We start from the raw sequence: 18,925 nt of genomic DNA, 5'->3' as shown, positions 1-18,925 counted from the left end.
ATGAAGAAACATTATCCTTGATGACTGAAGTTTATTATGGTTTCATAAGAGAGCTATGAAGTAGTCAGGAGCTAGCTGAACTTCATCTATTGGTGCACTTCAGATGATGCACTCTATTTTAATGAGATTAAAGGTTTAATGCGGTTAAAAGGTTTCTATCCGTTCAGTGCACCTGGATTCAACACAGGGATTTCAGCGTGATCCACAAACAGAGAGTCATTGGAGAGTTAAATTCATCTTGATCAATAAGAGCTTCTGACTTCTTTCCTTCATTTCTATTCCATTCCAAGACAAAATGATCCGGACACATTTCTTCCTGTATTCAGCACTGATCATATTCAGCATACCTGCCGAGGAAATCTTTCAGCCAACTCTAGTGCTGGACATGGCTAAAGTCCTTCTGGATAACTACTGCTATCCTGAAAATCTAGTAGGCATGCAAGAAGCCATTGAACAAGCAATCAAGAGCGGGGAGATCCTGGACATATCAGATCCAAAAATGCTGGCCAGTGTCTTGACAGCTGGTGTGCAGGGTGCTCTGAATGACCCGAGACTGGTGATTTCCTATGAGCCATCACCACATGCAGTTCCCAGTCAAGAAGCTGAAGCTTCCCCCACTCGTGAGCAGCTCCTTAGTCTTATCGAGCATGTGGTCATGTATGACAAGCTAGAGGGCAATGTTGGATACCTGAGGATTGATTATATCATAGGACAGGAAGTTGTGCAGAAAGTTGGAGCTTTTCTGGTGGACAAGGTGTGGAAGACACTGATGGAGACATCTGCCTTGGTGATAGATCTTCGTCACAGCACCGGAGGACAGATTTCTGGACTCCCCTTCATCATTTCATACTTGCACGAAGCAGACAAGATGCTGCATGTTGAGACCGTATACAATCGGCCCTCCAACACCACCACAGAGATATGGACACTTCCAAAGGTGTTGGGAGAGAGGTACAGCAAAGACAAGGATGTCATTGTTTTGATCAGCCGCCACACCACAGGAGTGGCTGAAGATGTGGCTTACATTCTCAAGCACATGAACAGAGCTATCACTGTTGGGGAGAAGACAGCTGGGGGCTCACTGGACATCCAGAAGCTGCGTATTGGCCCCTCCAATTTCTACATAATGGTTCCTGTGTCACGATCTGTGAGCCCCTTGAGTAGGGGTGGACAGAGCTGGGAGGTGAGTGGAGTGATGCCATGTGTGGCTACTGAGGCAGAGCAAGCCTTGCAGAAATCCCTGGACATCCTGGCAGTACGCAGAGCAGTGCCTGGCACCCTAAGCCACCTCACAAACATACTAAACGACTATTACAGCTTAGTGGACCGAGTGCCAGCGCTGCTGCAGCACCTCAGCACCTCTGACTTCTCTTCTGTGCAGTCAGCAGAGGACCTGGCCACCAAGCTCAACTCTGAGATGCAGACTTTATCTGAAGATCCCCGCCTGTTGGTCCGAGTCTTGATGCCAGGTGAAGCTGCTGTTGTCCCTGCTGAGAAGCCAATTGCACTGGCAGCCAACTTACCTGACAATGAGCAACTGCTGCATGCCTTAGTGGATACTGTCTTCAAGGTGTCAGTGTTGCCAGGCAATGTTGGCTACATGCGCTTTGATGAGTTTGCAGATGCCTCTGTGCTTGCTAAGCTGGGACCTTACATTGTCCACAAAGTGTGGGAGCCCCTCCAAAATACAGAAAACTTGATCATGGATCTGCGTTACAACCCAGGGGGCCCTTCCTCCTCTGCTGTGCCTGTGCTACTCTCCTATTTCCAAGATCCCGCTGCTGGCCCTGTCCGTCTCTTCACAACCTATGACAGGCGCACCAACCAAACACAGGAGCACAACAGTCAGGCAGAACTTCTGGGCCAGCCCTATGGGGCTCAGCGCGGCATCTACCTGCTCACCAGCCGCCACACTGCTACAGCTGCTGAGGAGTTTGCTTACCTCATGCAGTCCCTGGGCCGTGCCACACTGATTGGTGAGATCACAGCAGGAAGCCTCTCACACACTCGTACCTTCCCTCTTCTGCAGCCTGAGCAGGGAATAACTTGTGGCCTGACTATCACAGTTCCTGTCATCACCTTCATTGACAACCATGGCGAAAGCTGGATGGGTGGAGGAGTTGTGCCTGATGCCATAGTGTTGGCTGAGGATGCACTGGAGAAGGCTGTAGAGGTGCTAGCTTTCCACAAGAACATGCAAGTACTTTTGGAAAGTGCCGGACAACTCCTAGAGGCTCACTATGCCATCCCAGAAGTGGCTGGTAAGGCCAGTGCTATGCTGAGCACTAAACAGGCCCAAGGAGGTTATCGATCAGCTGTAGACTTTGAGACGTTGGCTTCCCAGCTTACCAGTGACTTGCAGGAGGCCTCGGGGGACCATCGGCTTCATGTCTTCCACAGCCATGTGGAACCAACACTAGAAGAACAGCTTCCCAGCATGAGTCCCAGCGCTGAGGAGCTGAGCTACATCATTGAGGCACTCTTCAAAATTGAGGTATTCCCAGGCAACCTGGGCTACCTTCGCTTTGATATGATGGCTGAGGCAGAAACAGTGAAAGCCATTGGGCCCCAGCTGTTGCAAATGGTGTGGAACAAGCTGGTGGACACAGATGCCATGATTATTGACATGAGGTACAACACAGGTGGTTATTCCACTGCCATTCCTATACTTTGTTCCTACTTCTTTGAGTCTGAGCCTCAGCAACACCTCTACACCATCTTTGACCGTAGTACCTCCAATAGCACAGAGGTATGGACTCTCCCACAAGTCACAGGCAAGAGGTATGGCTCTCTCAAGGACATCTACATCCTAACAAGCCATATGAGTGGGTCAGCAGCTGAAGCTTTCACTCGCTCTATGAAGGATCTATACCGGGCCACAGTTATTGGTGAGCCTACAGTAGGTGGTTCTCTCTCAGTGGGCATTTATCGTGTTGGTAACAGTTCCCTATATGCCTCCATCCCCAGCCAAGTAGTGCTCAGCCCAGTCACTGGCAAAGTATGGAGTGTGTCTGGGGTGGAGCCACATATCACCATCCAGGCCAATGAAGCTCTATCTATAGCTCAGCAAATTGCCAACCTGCGTGCTCAGGTGCCACAGACATTGCAAACTGTAGGCAAGCTTGTAGCAGATAATTATGCCTTTGTGAATGCTGGGGCTGTTATAGCATTAAACCTCACCAAGGACATCAACAAAGACAGCTTTAGAAGGGTTAATACAGAAGAGGAGCTGGCCAGGAAGGTGACTGCCAACTTGCAAGCGCTTTCTGATGATGAGCACCTGAAATTACTCTACATCCCTCAACATGCCAAGGACAGCATCCCAGGGATCATGCCAAAACAGGTACAGTTCTCTTGAATCCAGCTATGCTGATGCCAGCTAGAATGGGAGCACAGAGTCAGACATCTTGTTTCTAGGCCATATCATAAACCCACCATGATTTACCTGTACCCAGAAGAAAAGCCAGAGACTGAGTGTATTTTGGAGGAAAGTCAGGGTAGTGTATTGTGGTAGTAGATGATAGTTCTGGATGCATGCATTTTGGGAACAACATTCAGGCTGTGAATTTCTTTCAGTTGCCATCTGCACAAGCAAATATGCTGGGAATGATACCTCATTGTCTTTGTAATCCTGCTTCTTTCAGTGCTATAGCTTTTCAAGCTATAACAAATTAATGCAGAATCCCACTGATTACAAACCAAGTTTGTAATTTAAGAAAAATTTGGTTGGACCAGGGTACATGCATACACCACAAAACATTCAACCACATACTTTCCAATGCATTTTTCTATATACAATTACTGTACCTCACTTGTATTACACAAGAATAACAAGCAGCTCCTTTGGTAGTGATAGTGGAAAGTTTTTCTGGTTGTATCTCAGTCTCAGCATCAGACAGTCTCCCAGTGATCTAGAAATAATTTAGGAGAAGTATCTGTGTGGAAGTTATGTGACCCCAGGGAGAAATTGATTTTTAATAACCTACTTTTGCCCATGCTGTGTGGTTTGCATAACAGTCTGTGCTTTGTTCTGAGCCTGGGTATTTATGCAGTGGTCTGCTTTGGCAATCTTTCTTGTCCATTGTTGTGCTGGCGAGAGCTCCCAGGAGCACTTGCTAAAATCCCATCTTCAAATTAAAGGAGGGTTAGGATAACCTGATCCCTTTCTTGGATGGAGTTAGCTTCTTTCTGGCTACTGCTCTAGTATGGCTATCAGAGATGTCTTTTCTCTAGGGATTTATAAAATTGCTTTTTGAAGAGAATGCATTTGCCTTTGCAATGAACCAGAGTATACCAGGTGTCAGGTAACTTAAATGTTTTCTGGGGAAGGAAATCTGTGGGCTTCCACCCTGTGAAGTTCTTGGTATGCATGATTTAAAGTGAGCATGACCTTTGTGGTGTTACCTCCAACATTAAGTTCAAGGACAAAGTCTAAACATTGCCAGGGAAAGGCATGTTTTTCAAGTTTGTTAACCAAGAGATGCTGGCCCCATTCTTGCCTCTAGGCTTAAATTGAAATAATTAGTTAATTAAATGTCTTTTCTATTTCAGCATTCCTTTTCCTGCCTAAATTTCTCAGGTGTAGAAAGCTTCACTCTAAGAATGCTTTTGACAGAGCTCCCTGCTAAATTATTACCAACATATCAGTAGTGATAGATCATAATTTCTTCCCATTTTACAGTGTAGGCCAATCTTGCAAATTAGTCACTGCTTTCACTGAAAAGCTGTTAATGGATATTGTAGGCCATTTCAAACCTTTATTCAGATGTTGAATGCTGAGAACAGGATATGCAGGACAAATATCTTACTTGTCAAATGATGTGAAATTCTGATCCTAATAGAGCTAGTGAGAAAAAGCTACCCTACTAATTAATGCCTATGTTTATCTCAGTTCTTTGTCAAGCAAAATGATTGGAAGATTTTGGGAATACATCTGTAAGAAAGAGATCACATCAGTGTACATGAAAATCAGGACAAATGTGAGATTTCTTCAAGGGGAAATAATGTACAAATAGCAGAGGAGAAGCATGGGTCTCTTATGAGGCTAAAATAGTTTTCAAAGACCTATGCATTCCCTCCAGTGCTTGAAGAAATTGAGACACAGAGAGACAAGAGAGCGGAGTTAAAACTTTTTAAGGTGAAAGAGAGTGAGTGAACGAAGACACCGAAGTAACTGAAGTAAAGGCTTTTCCTTTTATTAGAGGTAAAAGAAAATTCACCTATTCCACATATTCACCACTGGGCAGCAAAAGTATCTTCATTTCCTGCCTTGCTTTTGCATGGCCAAGAGGGGTGTTTTCTGTGGAATATTTCAGGAATACCCCCTACCAATATCCAGAGAGCAAATGCCATAAGATTACACTGAAGCTTATATGATGGCACTAATTGCATTTGGGCTTTTGGTTGGGTTTTCTTACAGTTCTATAATGGGCAAGGTGGCTTTTTTAATCTATATCACATTTATTCCTCCAGCACCTAAAAGCTAGTTTTTCCCTTGTGCTACTTACCTTCCAAGCCACCCTTTCCCTTGACAATGGGATTTTCTTGATAATGACCTTGACAGTGAAGCAGATCCAACACAATTAAATGAAAGTGATCATGAATAACTGCAAGAAGGATGAGATGGGACATAGCAGACAGACAAGTGAAATGTATGCAGATCTTTGCATCTGCTACACTGGAATAGTTGCTAAAGAATAATATGGGTAGTGAATATGTCTTCTTTATGATAGCAGCAAGGTCAATGCTAGCTGGAGTTGTCTGCCATATGAATGCCATTTCCAAAGTCAGACTTCTCAGAGGCAAATATTTTATATATTGTTTGTGATTCAGAAAATAGCATTTTGCCTATAAGGCAGAACTCTGTAAACTTGCTGATGTGCAGTTCAATAATTCATTCTTCTTATTCCTCTGTTTGCCTCTCTCCAGTCGTACCTTACTTCCCATACTGAAACATTTGTGTTCATGAATATCTGAGTAATGTTGGCTACATATAGAAGAACTGCTGCCTGATTTTAACAAATGTGGTTATGTTAATTTTAAGTGACAATACTCTCCCTGAATGATTCTTTTGACTCCTTGATAATGTCCAAATACTTTGATTGCAGTCTTCATACTTAAAAGAATTTTTGTATTAATATTTTAGATAAGAAGTTCTAAATTATGATCAGAGTAGAAGACGAAAATTACTCCTTTATAAAGAGAAATTGTTCCTCCATTTGAAGTCCTTTTCTCAGATAAATAATATGTATCTATAGCAGGGTATTGTACTTGCTGAAGGAGAAAATAGTTAGATGTTTCACCAGAAAGTAGCATAGTTTGATTATGTGCCTTCATAAATGTCAAGGTAGATAATAAAATTTCTACACCTGTTGCTAACAGGTGGAACAAAACTGTTGTGGGCCCATACGATGCTGATATATATCAACATAACCACAGTAAAGTCAGTGGAACCATACAAGCTCATGAAAGCCAAAAAGATGACTCATGTTTAACTGTCATTGACTCTTCACCTTTTCCAATTCATGTTCACAATAGTTCAGTGGCTTGCAATGAGTATGTGTATTGTCAGAGCAGGCTTACACACCGCTTTGTGGTGCCATCCTTTGCAGGGTGAAAGTACAGCTCTCTCTCTGCCCTGTACTCCCTCAGTGGAGGCTGAAAGCCTTGAATAACCTCTTTTAATCCTTTCCAGAACACTGTCACAGAGGGTTTCAGCTTTTGCTTGTGGTAACCTCCCCCCCCCAGTCCTGGCTGTCTTGGTACAATGGAGGGCAGGATTAGAATTCAGAGCTATAGTTCTGGAAAAAAATGGAGAAATGATCTCTGAAAAGACGGATGAGGTTAAATAAGAACACATGCAGGGTTCTCACACAGTTTCTAGGGTGATAGTAATTGACTGCGTAGCTCTGGGAGGAAAACAGCTTGTTTGTGGGAAGTCGTGTTAAAAAAGTATATGGGTTCTTCAGAGTTCAGAAGCTGAACACAAGTTAATAGAGTCAAGTTGTTGCAGTAAAAAATAATAATCCTCAAACTGGAATGGATAAGGAGGAATATAATCACTAAAATATGTGAAGTCTTCTGCTACACTCAGCTCTAAAGAATATTGAGCTAGAGTATATAATGTGCAGTCTTGGGCAATGCTTTTCTGGAAAGATGTTCCTCAAGTGGGGAGACAGCAGAAAAGGGGAACAGGAGTAAAGAGAAGACTGAATAAGAGTGGTCTTGAAAAAGTTTAAAAGTTTTAAGTTGTTTATTCCAGAAAGAAGAAGACTGAGAGAAGACATTAAAATGGTCCTCAGATACATAACAGGCTGTTTCAAACATGAAGAGAATAATCTGTTCCCTTATCCATGGTAAACAGGCCAAGAAGTAATGCATTTACACTGTGGAAAGTAGTGAACTTAGACTGTTTACACTAGATGTTAAAAACATCTTTGCAATAGTAAGACTGGTGACGTCCTAGACTGAATTGCCCAGAAATCACGCAGTGATATGGGTATTTTTAAGAGCAAGTGAGAATTTGCTGTCAGGGATATAGCCGATCCTGCTCAGTCCTTGAGCTGGGAGACATACAAGGATGGACAGTTCCATTCCAGCCTGTGCAGAACCCGAACGATATTCCAAGACAGAAAGGCACAACCCTGCCGCTCAGTCCCCAAGATCTCATGGTTCTTAATCCAATCTCAGGATTTGCAATGGCACGAGGATGTTGGCTGATAACATTTTAACAGCTGGCAGCTGACAGCACTAGCAACCTTAATGCTAATCAGTGTTACGTTGCAATGCTCAGCACAAAACTAGGTATGAAAATACAGTCTCTAAATAAATAGAACAAGTTAGGGGAGAGGTGAAAGGGAAGAAAAGAGCTGAAAGATACACAGTTGGGAAAGTAGTTTGCCTATGGTTGGGGTATGTGTCAGTAGCAGATTCAGGGATGAAACTCCATGTATGAGTCCTAAGGCAACATTCTAGGTCCTATTTTGTGTCACATCACTTATTCCAGTTAGGCCACTCACCTGTGGAAGGAGACTGTACAATAGGGCTAGAGGCCCTATATAGTTAAGAAAAAACAATTCTTCCTTGGCTTAAGTGGTGTTAGCTTGGAGATACTTTAGTGTAGCCACATTGCTTATAGCATTCTTATTAAGGCACCTGAGGGTTTATATTTAACATCAAGTAATTTGTATGTAAACATTGCTTGACTGAGCAGCAGGATCTTACCTTCAGCTGCATCCTGTCCCAGCTTGTCCTTCGCCAGCAAATGGTCTTGCCTTCCAAAGAAGAGCGCGCTACTGCTCTCTGAAGCTAAACTTACCTCCTTAAGTACTGGCAGTACATGGCCTACGTGCCAGTGTCATGAAACTGCAGTTTTTCAGGATAGTAACTCTCTACTGTTGGTCCAGCCTACTCACCTGTTTTGCTTAAAAATTAGGAGGCTTTCCCCACTGCCACAAGGTTACATTTTCATAACTTCTGCTCCTAAAGCCTTTAGAATTGATATATTTCCATATCTTCCCTGCAACCATGAAGATGAAGAAGAGTTTCTTTGAGATCCTTGTATATTAATTTTACCCCCTGAGTCCCAAGTCTTTAAAAGCAACCTGCCCATCTTGAAATCTGTAACAAATTCTTGGAAATTAGCAACACTGTTAACAAGTACTGAAGTCCTCAGTGAACATGTGATGCAGCACAGTAAAAGAACAAGTTGGAAAAAAAAATTACCAGACATAGACAAAGAGGTTATTCTTAATCAGTGGGTATGCACCTAGCAAATACTGTTGGAGACAGAACTAAGAAATGTGTGTTCAGTTAAAATATCATTAGTAAATGGCTGAAAGTAACACATCAGTTTTATTTATAGATGTTACCAACGAGAGATGATTTTTTTCTCCTGGGGGTACCAGTACCTCTGAATTAGATATAAGCTCTGTCAGAACAATGCAATGCATGCTGGCTATGTTCTTCAAAACTGATTTTTTAATCAAAGTATAGTGGGCAGATCAAGTAGCATTGCTGTCACTGGGAAGTGGATTGGAAATAACAAACTCAGTAGTGCTGGACTGATACGTTTACAGTCCAGATATAACGGTTATTTCCACAAGGTACAGTGAGAAAGAAGCATACAGAAAAGGACTCAGTAAAGTTTGCTCTTAGCATCAGGTCAACTACTGGCCAATAGGGCTTTTAGATTAATGTTTGAAATTTTGGCATACAGAAGGCACGGAATCATGAAGAATCTTAGGGCAGCTAGAAGTGTGATTTGGTGGGTAATTTTCCCCCAGGTAAAGGTAAAGTGCTTGAGCTATGTCAAATACAGCTGTATTCACACACCTTGGAAACCCTCTTTCTGCTGTGGCAGACCTGCTTTTGGCAGGAGCACATCCCCAGACCAGAGAACTACATGTAGGGCAGCAGATTGCCTGACTCCTCTACAGCTGCAGAAAGTCCAAGTGCCTTCCAAATTCTAGGGTATGTTGCAGATTGGGATGCACGTGGCTCACTGATGACTCCTTGTTCTTTGGGATGTAAAAGTATGGATTGTCTGGGGCTGAGCTATGGCAGAGGGCAATTGATTAAAAAACAAGTATAAAATCATTTTCACAGCCAATCCGAAAAGGCCAAACTGCTGAAGGTCACATAAGTCATATATATCCCAAGGCCTTTTCTTCTTAAGCTGAAGGAGAGTTTTCAGACACATGTATGCAAAACAGAAGTTTGGCAACAGGAGCAGACTAAGTCCTGATACATGCAGGGGTTACTAGGATAACTTTATTAGTTGGCGACACATCGCTACTAAAAAAGTCTGCTGTTTAATAACATAAGCTAAACAAAATAAAACTAGTCACAGACTAACACGTGAGACTCCGAGCACATGGCCACCATAAGAGAGATTTAGCACATGTCTATCTCCTGAGTATCCTAGCACATGCCCAACACATCAGGTTTCTCATTGTCAGAGGCACTGGCTAATCAAAAGGGGCTGGGGCCAACCTCACCTGTAGCCAGCAGCTGTTTGTCAGCTGAGGCTAATCAAGAGATTATAAAAGTCCTTATTTAGAGTGGAGCCTTATTTAGAAAATGCCTTATTTAGAAAGAACTGCTAAAGGAAACAAGTGGGTTTGGGTAGCAGGCCTGGGATAATGGCCTATGCTCCAGGCTGGGTGATGGTTCTTGTAGCCTTCTCAGCTTGTTTGAACCAAGGAAATTCCTGTATTTTTGAAAAATAAACTGAGCCCTGATGAATAGCTGCCTGATCCAGGTTCTGGGCATGTTATTGATGCACCCTCTGCTGGGAAAGCAATGCAGCAGCCAATGCTAACCTATGTTTAATATGCAAAAATATGAATATCATTTATTATGTGCCTCTAACTTGGTCATATTCCTCACATATATCCCACCTGAACTGAACTTGACCCACATAATTATTTTTAAATCTTGTGCCAAACTATCAGTGCCAGCAAATGATTTGTTTTGTTTTCCCAAACTCTTTCAGATCCCTTCCCCAGAAGTATTTGAAGATCTGATTAAATTTTCATTCCACACAAATGTATTTGAAAACAACATCGGCTATCTGAGATTCGATATGTTTGGAGACTGTGAACTTCTAACCCAGCTGTCTGAACTACTGGTAGAGCATGTTTGGAAGAAAATTGTTCACACAGATGCATTAATCGTAGACATGAGGTAAACCTTTGCATGGCAAATAACCAAAACTCTTTCCAAACAGCATTTTATTTGTAATAGTGAATTAGCTTTACATGGCTTACTGTCCTGTTTACAGGCTAAAATTGCTGGGATTAAATGAGAAAAGGAAAACAGCCAAGCAAAACAGTAACAGTCTGGAAGTATATCTCAAGACAAATTGTACCATAACTTGAGATGTTTAGAACTAAATAGGAAAATTTAGGAAATATGTTGCAGAATGCAATCCTGGATGTCACAAATATTTGCTTTCTCTGATTTCTTCCTAATCAAACTCTGTGTTTGTGCCTTATATTAGTTATATATATAAAAAATATATATATAAAAAATCTATATGTGCAACTTAAATAAATCTTTCACTGCAGGCAGTGGTCAAGTAATTGAACAGTCAAAAAAACAGGCCATGAGTAAGGCTGTGTTACAACATCTAGTTTGCCATATCTGCAATGCTAAATTATCCTGGGTAATCAGTCCTGTACGGAATGACCCTTATGTACAGAGGCAAAGGTGACGTAAAGGTACTGTAGCACTCCTAGATGATGCTGCTGCAAGATACAGCTTCATATGCCTGCTCTCAGCTAAGGATTCTGTTGGACACTCCAGTGTGTCAACAATGCTCCAAATCTTGTCAACCAGAAGATGAGATCCATTTGCTGCCAGCTACAAAAGCAGGTGAATATCACAAATACACATTTCCATACAACATTTAGGTAAATAATTCACTTATTTTGGTCCAGACCTGATGTTTGTGAGCCCAGAACATTACCATTATCAACTAAAGAAGGCCTTCGTAAGATTCCATTTTTAATGCTAGAACCATTAATGTCCAATGTCACCATGGGGCTTTTGGTATTTGGTAGTCTTCTTAATACTCTTCTGGGATTTGCAGCATATGCAGGAAAAGATAAGCATGGCAATGAGAGCAAAGAGAAATATCTTACTGTTTGAGCAGAGAAGGCAGGGCAGCAACCAACAAAACACACCCGTAACTGAATTCAAATTCATCAAAGGCACCACCATCTTCCAATAGAATTGAGATAGGACTGGGAGTACTCACTCTTGCCCCAGTTTTCTCTCAGGCTAAAACATGTATCAGGGCCAGGGGTAATAAAACAGCAAAGATGAAATCATGTCCCAGGTACCAACTGGTATCACTATAGTTCTTTTCTTGTGTTACTTTGATTTTGGTTTGAGTTTTTTTGGATTTTTTTTATATTTAATGTATTTCTAGTCCTTTGAGTGTACACAAAAAAACCAGTCTCTTAAGGCATATAAAAAAGAACTCCAAACATTTTACCTTCTGAAATTCTTGCTAAACCGTCATGGTTTTAAGGCAAGACTGATAATTTCAATTTTGCATGGATTAGCCATAACAAATAATGTTTCTTATCTTACAAGTTTTCCTCCCTGGAACAGCTGTGCCACTCATGGACTTCTGTTTTTTAACTTTCACAGCATTGAGAAGAGACACTGGTAAACTAAACAGCTTCCTTTATGTCACACAAGAAGTCTGTAATGAAGTTAAACTAAACCTTTAGCAACTGCTCAGCCATTATTACTGACTAAAGTTTCTGCAGTTTCACTCTCTGCAAGAAACTCCCAGGAAGAGCTCTCCAGCATTGCTCTAGCTGCCTGCCACTCACTTCAGCTATGATGGTAGCTGTGGGAAACACGGCTCTGCTGGATCTAGCTGCCTCCTGAGCTGTGCAGGAGCAGCAGTGGGATCTTGTGACACCATACTGCTATCTGGGACGCACTGAAAAGGCTTATTTCAGTTCTAGCCAGTCACAGTGTGAACCCAGCATACAGCTCCCAAATACTGCAGAGTAAAAGAGTATCTTCACTCTTTTGGACAGAGGCTTTCTGGGTATTCTAATCCTTTTCTGGAGATGAAAAAACTTATTTATGGACTGGACTGAGCAAAACTCATTTTCTAGCAGGTTTTTGAAGGAATTTCTGCATCAGGCACTCTGAATATCACCTATAGGAAAGCACTATATCGATCTCCTACTAATAGTGATCAAAGTACAAACATCTCCAGTCCTATATATGCTGTAGTATTAGTGAAAAGAGACAGACAAAAAATATTTTGATATTCCATTCTTTGTATTCATAGCTGGGGTTCTCCAATGACAGTTAGGCTCCTCAGTGAATTTGTTTTCAGAGACTGGTACAAAATTAAACTACAGCCAAAGTATGAAAACATGACTGTCCTAAATGAAGCAGCTAATACAGTCTTTAGGCACAAAAAAGAAATGGCGTGATATTATGAGGTGCCAAACACCGAATATTCCCATTGTGTGCAGCAGGAAATAAGAACACAACATTCTACATACATGTTTCTTAAACTGGGTTTAGGCATTTACTCCTACTGCATATGTGAGTAACAGCATGGGTTATTCAGAGTAGAAGAATAACAAGAATCTGATGTTTCTCTGCAGATTCAGAGTCTTTGCTTACTTTCTGAATTTTTTCCAAGTTGAATCAAGAAAAAAAAAGAGACTATTCAGTTTTATGTTTGGTTTTGAAGTCAGTTGTGGGCAATAACAGTCCAAGACTCTCAGACGGGATTTTGTTTCTCTGATAAATGTACACATGCTGATAGGGGAGAATGAATGTAAACGTAAAAAATTATAGCCATAACCTCTTTCAGTTCTGATGTTAAGGAACAATACTTGGAAGGGAGATTTACTGTCTGCCTCAAATTTTCAATTGTTTCCTTAATATTTTAAATTTCTGAAAAGGTACAATGTTGGAGGCTCCACCACTTCCATAGCAATCCTATGCTCATACTTCTTTGATGAAGGACATAAAATTCTCTTGGACAAAGTTTACGACAGACCCACTGACTCAGTGAAGGAAATATGGACTGAGCCACAGCTGAAAGGTAAAATGTCAATTTGTTTTTAGAGTAGCTTTTCATTTCAGCTGTCCCTCCTTGGGTATTTTAAAGTCAGCCATTAGGAACCATAACTCATTTGGTGAAAGCACATGACCGCTATTAGTTCAAGCTGTGCAGAGAATATAAAAACAAAAATATGCATTTCAGCCATGTTCCCCAATGCCATCTACAAATAACAGTTTATTGCTCCTAGGAATGGGGTATGTTAAGCACAGAGGTTTGTAAACTGGTTCCCAGAAGTTTAGCTGAATACTGCATATACTGGTTGTGACTTGTTGCTTTTAGAAGTTGCCAAAATTAATAAATCCATGTTGCCTAAACCTCTTGTAATATTTCTTCCAATACTCACAGTTTTATATGTATCCCCTCACTTTCTACCTGTGTAATACACAGTTTCAGGAGATGAAAACACCCACAATAGTCCAGTTTGCTCACAGAATGCTAGAGAGAAAGAAAAGCACTAAATTTTATTCACATGTGAGTGAGTTTAGATTATTTGGCAATGCATCATACACACCCCTCAACACACACACCCTGGCTGCTGTTTGTGGAAGTTGAAAGGATGCTGTAACATGCAGAAATGGAGCACTGGAGTGCTCATAGAGTGCAGCTAGAGTACTAAGAAGCCTAAAACATTCGTTTTAATTCTTTTTCCCTTTTAAAGCTAAGATAGTACCAAAAAAAGAAAAAAAAAAGGTGTCACAATGGTGTCTGCAATTACTGGCTTGGAGCATACTGAAATGTTTAAACTTTATCACAAGCTGCAGGGTCCATCTATTTTCCCAGGCAGTCAGAGGTGGGCTGTGCTAAGGGATATGATTACTACAGACACATTCCAGTTCCCATCAAAGAGAACAGGCAGACTCATATTAACTTCAAAGGAGTTGGATCAGATCCTGTATTATATATACATATCTACTGTGAAAAAAGGTCTTCTACTGGATATTACATCTATAGTGAAATGTGAAGAGCAAGATGCTGTGGAAATTAATTACCGTGCTATAGGCCCCTTTCTTACAGTTTAGTATAAGAATTATATGTCATACTGCAACTGACTTAAAGAATTACTTTGTTTAGAGTAGTTTTCAAGTTATTAGGTCCCAGTTATGATGCTTTGGCCACTTTTTAGAAGGAACTAAACCTCAAAAACTATCTAGGCTGTTCCAATATGTTGAAAATAGGTACAAAACACCTCCTACTCCTGTCAGCTGGTTCATGTAAGAAAATTGGATAACTTAGCTCAGATCCTAATAAGGCGTATTTGTGGAAGGGATTGGGACAAAGGCCATGCAACAGCTTCCATTTATAGACTATAAAGAGCCTGTGGGAAACCACTATAATTGTAATTTCATAAAATACCGCCTGCATAGTTTTCAGGCCAGCTCTCTGACAGCCATGTTCCTAAAGCAGGGATGAAACTGAAGATGCTGCTGGCTCAGCTTTGAGTATTTCTGCTGAAGGAGCGGAAAATGTTGCTTTCCTCACCCAACTATACCAGTCCTCTGATGAGATCTAGAGCTCCTGTATAAGTCAAAGCCACAGAAGAGCCAGCAGTAGTAACCACGAGCTGGCCTCCCAGCTGCTGGAGCTTATAACCAGAAATGTAAAACAAGAGCACCACATAGGACGATAGTCTTTACAGTATAGAGGCTGGGCTAGTGTAAAATGTGTTTTAATACCATCATAGATTCAAAGTATATTTCCAAATGTCTTTGGTAATAACAGGTAGGAAATTAGACTTTTCTTGCTCCATTATGCAAATAAATCTCTGAAAATGGTTTCATTTCTTATTATTTTTGTCCTATCTGGCAGGAGAGAGGTATGGCGCTCAGAAGGGACTAATAATCCTTACCAGTGCTGTGACGGCTGGGGCTGCTGAAGAGTTTGTATACATAATGAAGAGACTGGGCAGAGCTCTCATCATTGGGGAACGGACCAGTGGTGGCTGTCATTCCCCACAGACATATCAAGTAAATGATACCAACTTCTACATCATCATCCCCACCTCCAGATCAGTCACCTCTGCAGAGAGCACTTCTTGGGAAGGGAAAGGGGTACTTCCTCACATGGAAACACCCGCTGAAACAGCACTCATTAAAGCAAAGGAGATGCTCAGTGCTCACCTGCACAGCTCTAGATAGCCCAGTGAGGGAACATGCCCCTAGTTCTTAGGCAACGTATGCCACACACACACCCCAAATGCAGACACTAGAAAGAAGCGGGAACTTAATTTCAATCTGTATGGTCAGTGATTGGTTCACCATAGCAGAGAAATATCCTTTGCACTCTGCTAGCAAACTACTTATTAGGTAATGTTGTATTCTAAGGCAACTAACAGAATACTGACATGAGCTTAATTAATGCACAACATTGGTTGTCTTTCTTACAATTCTTATCTAAATATCTGTCTTTAATAAATAAATAAATAAATCATAATTTTTTAGCAATACATGTAACTGTAATCTAGATCTCAAAATTTCTCATCTCTGTAAAATTCCAGCTGTAAAGTAATTAAGTTAGGAAAATATTCCCCCAAAATTTAGTCACTTAAGATCTGAGTACCTACACATTGATGTTTGCTTGGTCATTTGTAAGTTATTGCAGAGTTGGGTTTTTTTAAATAAATTATGTTTGATCATCTAACTGCGGAGAATCTCAGTATTTACAGGAAAATAACTTAAACAAAATAAACCTTTCCAATTTTTTACTACTTGTTTGTCTTATCAACTACACTCAGTGGGATCACTAACCTGGACTCTTTGGGGCCATTTTTGTGTTCTGATTTTTATGAACTAGCTCGTTGCTAAATTTCTCAGTGTTGTGGAAAATATTTCAATTAACTAAAACTCATACAGAATTTTGTGTGAAGTGATGTATGTATGAAGTATGTTAAAGAGTCTTAATATGGAAAAGACTGGAGTAGTCAATAAATGAGTAAACAACATTAATGTATTTCTTCTGCTGTCTTTTAGGCCTCTTTAATATCTAAATGGTCCAGATAGACTGTTGTTTTCCTAAATACAATCAGTTGTGCTGTCATGTACAAACAATATTAGTTGTTAAAGCCGGCATTTAAAAACTTTAGCAATTCGCTCAAGGACCAAAAGCTATATTGTATGGGCACAAATAGCAAATAATTTCTTCCAGCAGTAATATGGTAAGTACTTATGAATAGCAACTATGTCCAGAAATTGGAATCCAGTTGAGAAAATGAACAATGAAGATCATTTGCTGGTGAGTTGGTTTGAAATCAATAGTGCTGTTAGTTCACTGAAGTGATCAGTTTCACAGGAAAATTAATGTGCAACCTTAACAAAGTTTATTAATCAACAAAATATTATGTATCATTCCATAGATAATCTACTAGCAATTTGTTCCTGTCTTTAGAAACTGCTATGTCATATTTATTCCCCTCTCAATGAGCTTAGAACCTGCATACCGTGTAGTGTAAATTCTGTATGATTGTACTTTTTGCTCAAGGTAGGACCATGTCTTGTTTGAAGACACTGAAAGGACCAGATTGCTTATCTCAGAGTGGAGAGATAACAAGCAGTATAGATAAACTGCATCCTATCCTTAACTTTCTGAACTAAAGCAGATCTCTCTCATCTGCGTGGTCAAGAACTTTACTTTCTTCCGCCAGCTGCTTTCTGCATGGATCTTACATCTTCTATAGTGTAAAGGAGGACATAGATCCTGAGGTGTATGTCCCACTTTGTATGTATGTCTCCCAGGTTTGGCTCTATCTGGTGTTTTTTATATTCCTAGTGACCACTTTAACTTTGAGCTCAACCTAAACCATGACCACACACAGTGTGATCAACAGACCTCACAAAACTACAGGCAGTAATTATGCAGAAAATTACATGGCACTGAAAGGTTCGAACATCACGAAACTATGAATGAAAATTAATTATGGAAAATCCACGGTTTGTGGTTTAAATGATAAAGTTTGACAGTAGTTTTCTTAGAGAGGGACAAGCAATTTCAGAAGTGCCTTTCCACAACATGAAATATGCTGAAACTGCCACCCTTCTCTATTCTGGTTCCAGAGCTGATATGGACATTCAACAATTTATAGCACCGTTTCCTTGCCATCCCACTTAGAACAGCTTCCTGAAGTTTAATCCTAATCATGTTCCTTTTAGAGGAAGGAAAAAGGATTTCATGTATCAGGCCTCCTTATAGTATGATCTTTCTCTTAGTATTCACAGAATTCTGACCAAGAAATACCGGCAAGATTATTCTCTTTTTTTTGAGAAAAAATGATGCATTCTTTCTGTCTGGAGAGTACTTCTAGTGTAGCCTTCTCTGATCATACCAAAAAAAGCTGCCTTAGTCCAGTGGCTTTCAAACTGTACTGTATACCAATAGGAGCCCACGGACTGCATCAATTAGTGAAAAATTAGCCCCCAAAAGCAAGTAAATAAATATTCTTCAAAAGCATATTTTAAGTGCCCTTTCAATGGCTGCCCTTTCTCCAGCTTCATTGGAGAGAGTTCAGTGTTCAGTGAGTGAACAAATATCCTACTCTGGCATTCCCTATCAGTAAACGCACAACCCACTGCAGAAACACAGCCTGAACAGCTAAGTTTGACAGCATTGTGTTTACTGATCCAGAAACAGATGTCACGAGAGACGGAGTTTGATCAAATGACATAGGCAGTTGCTAGCAAAGAGAGGAAGAGAACCAGTCAGCTGACTTCAAATTGTCTCCTATTTTTTTTCCAAGCATTTCTACTTATAGAAAAGACACAGATCCCTGCTGTAAAACCACTGTATTGCACTGGGACAGAATGCAGTCCTTCATGAATTCCTTGAGCCCTTTCATTTCTTCAAGAGCCCCCTGCCTTACTGGAGCACCTTTCCTCCAGCAGGATTTCCTTTCATATGCACCAATTTAAATGTTCAGACTTCTAGACATAAGGGGAAAAAAGCTTCAAGCATGACTCAGTTATTGGAAGTTTGTTTTTCTTTGTCTCGTTAGGCTTCCTTGTGCCTCAGCAATAGTTGGGTCACTCAGCTTTAGTATGAGTATTTTCATTTGAAGAAAAAAACTTGCAAACATTTTGGATAAGCCCCCTGGTTTATGTAACCCAGCTTAGATGAGACATTCAGTTAAACTTAAGACACATATAAGACATTCCCTCTGCCTGCACAAGGAACTTTACACAAGGGCTCGTTCTATACATGAGGAATCAAGTTTTCATTCTGTTGGCAACTATGCTGCTTTGCTCTGATGTCAGCACAGGTGTAGTAGGCAATGAAATGTCGTATTGGTCAGCAGTGTGTGTGCAAACAAGTCTTGGTCCACAAAAC

At 40.8% G+C, this 18,925-nt stretch overlaps 1 protein-coding gene across 1 annotated transcript; it reads left to right on the top strand.

Annotated features, from left to right (window-relative positions):
• Positions 1-295: 295 nt before the first annotated feature.
• RBP3 (retinol binding protein 3) lies at positions 296-15,850 on the top strand. Its single transcript, XM_061358877.1, has 4 exons — positions 296-3,343; positions 10,496-10,686; positions 13,449-13,591; positions 15,419-15,850. The coding sequence occupies exons 1-4, from the start codon at positions 296-298 to the stop codon at positions 15,745-15,747; spliced, it is 3,711 nt and encodes a 1,236-aa protein (XP_061214861.1). The 3' UTR covers positions 15,748-15,850.
• The last annotated feature ends 3,075 nt before the right edge of the window (positions 15,851-18,925 follow it).

This window comes from Neopsephotus bourkii, unplaced genomic scaffold (assembly GCF_033783945.1).
Source record: "Neopsephotus bourkii isolate Nb327-2 ecotype Australia unplaced genomic scaffold, CSIRO-AGI_Nbou_v1 NB_951, whole genome shotgun sequence".
Lineage (NCBI taxonomy): Eukaryota > Metazoa > Chordata > Aves > Psittaciformes > Psittacidae > Neopsephotus > Neopsephotus bourkii.
Note: the sequence above shows the minus strand (reverse complement) of the source record. Positions and strands in the feature narration are given on the sequence as shown.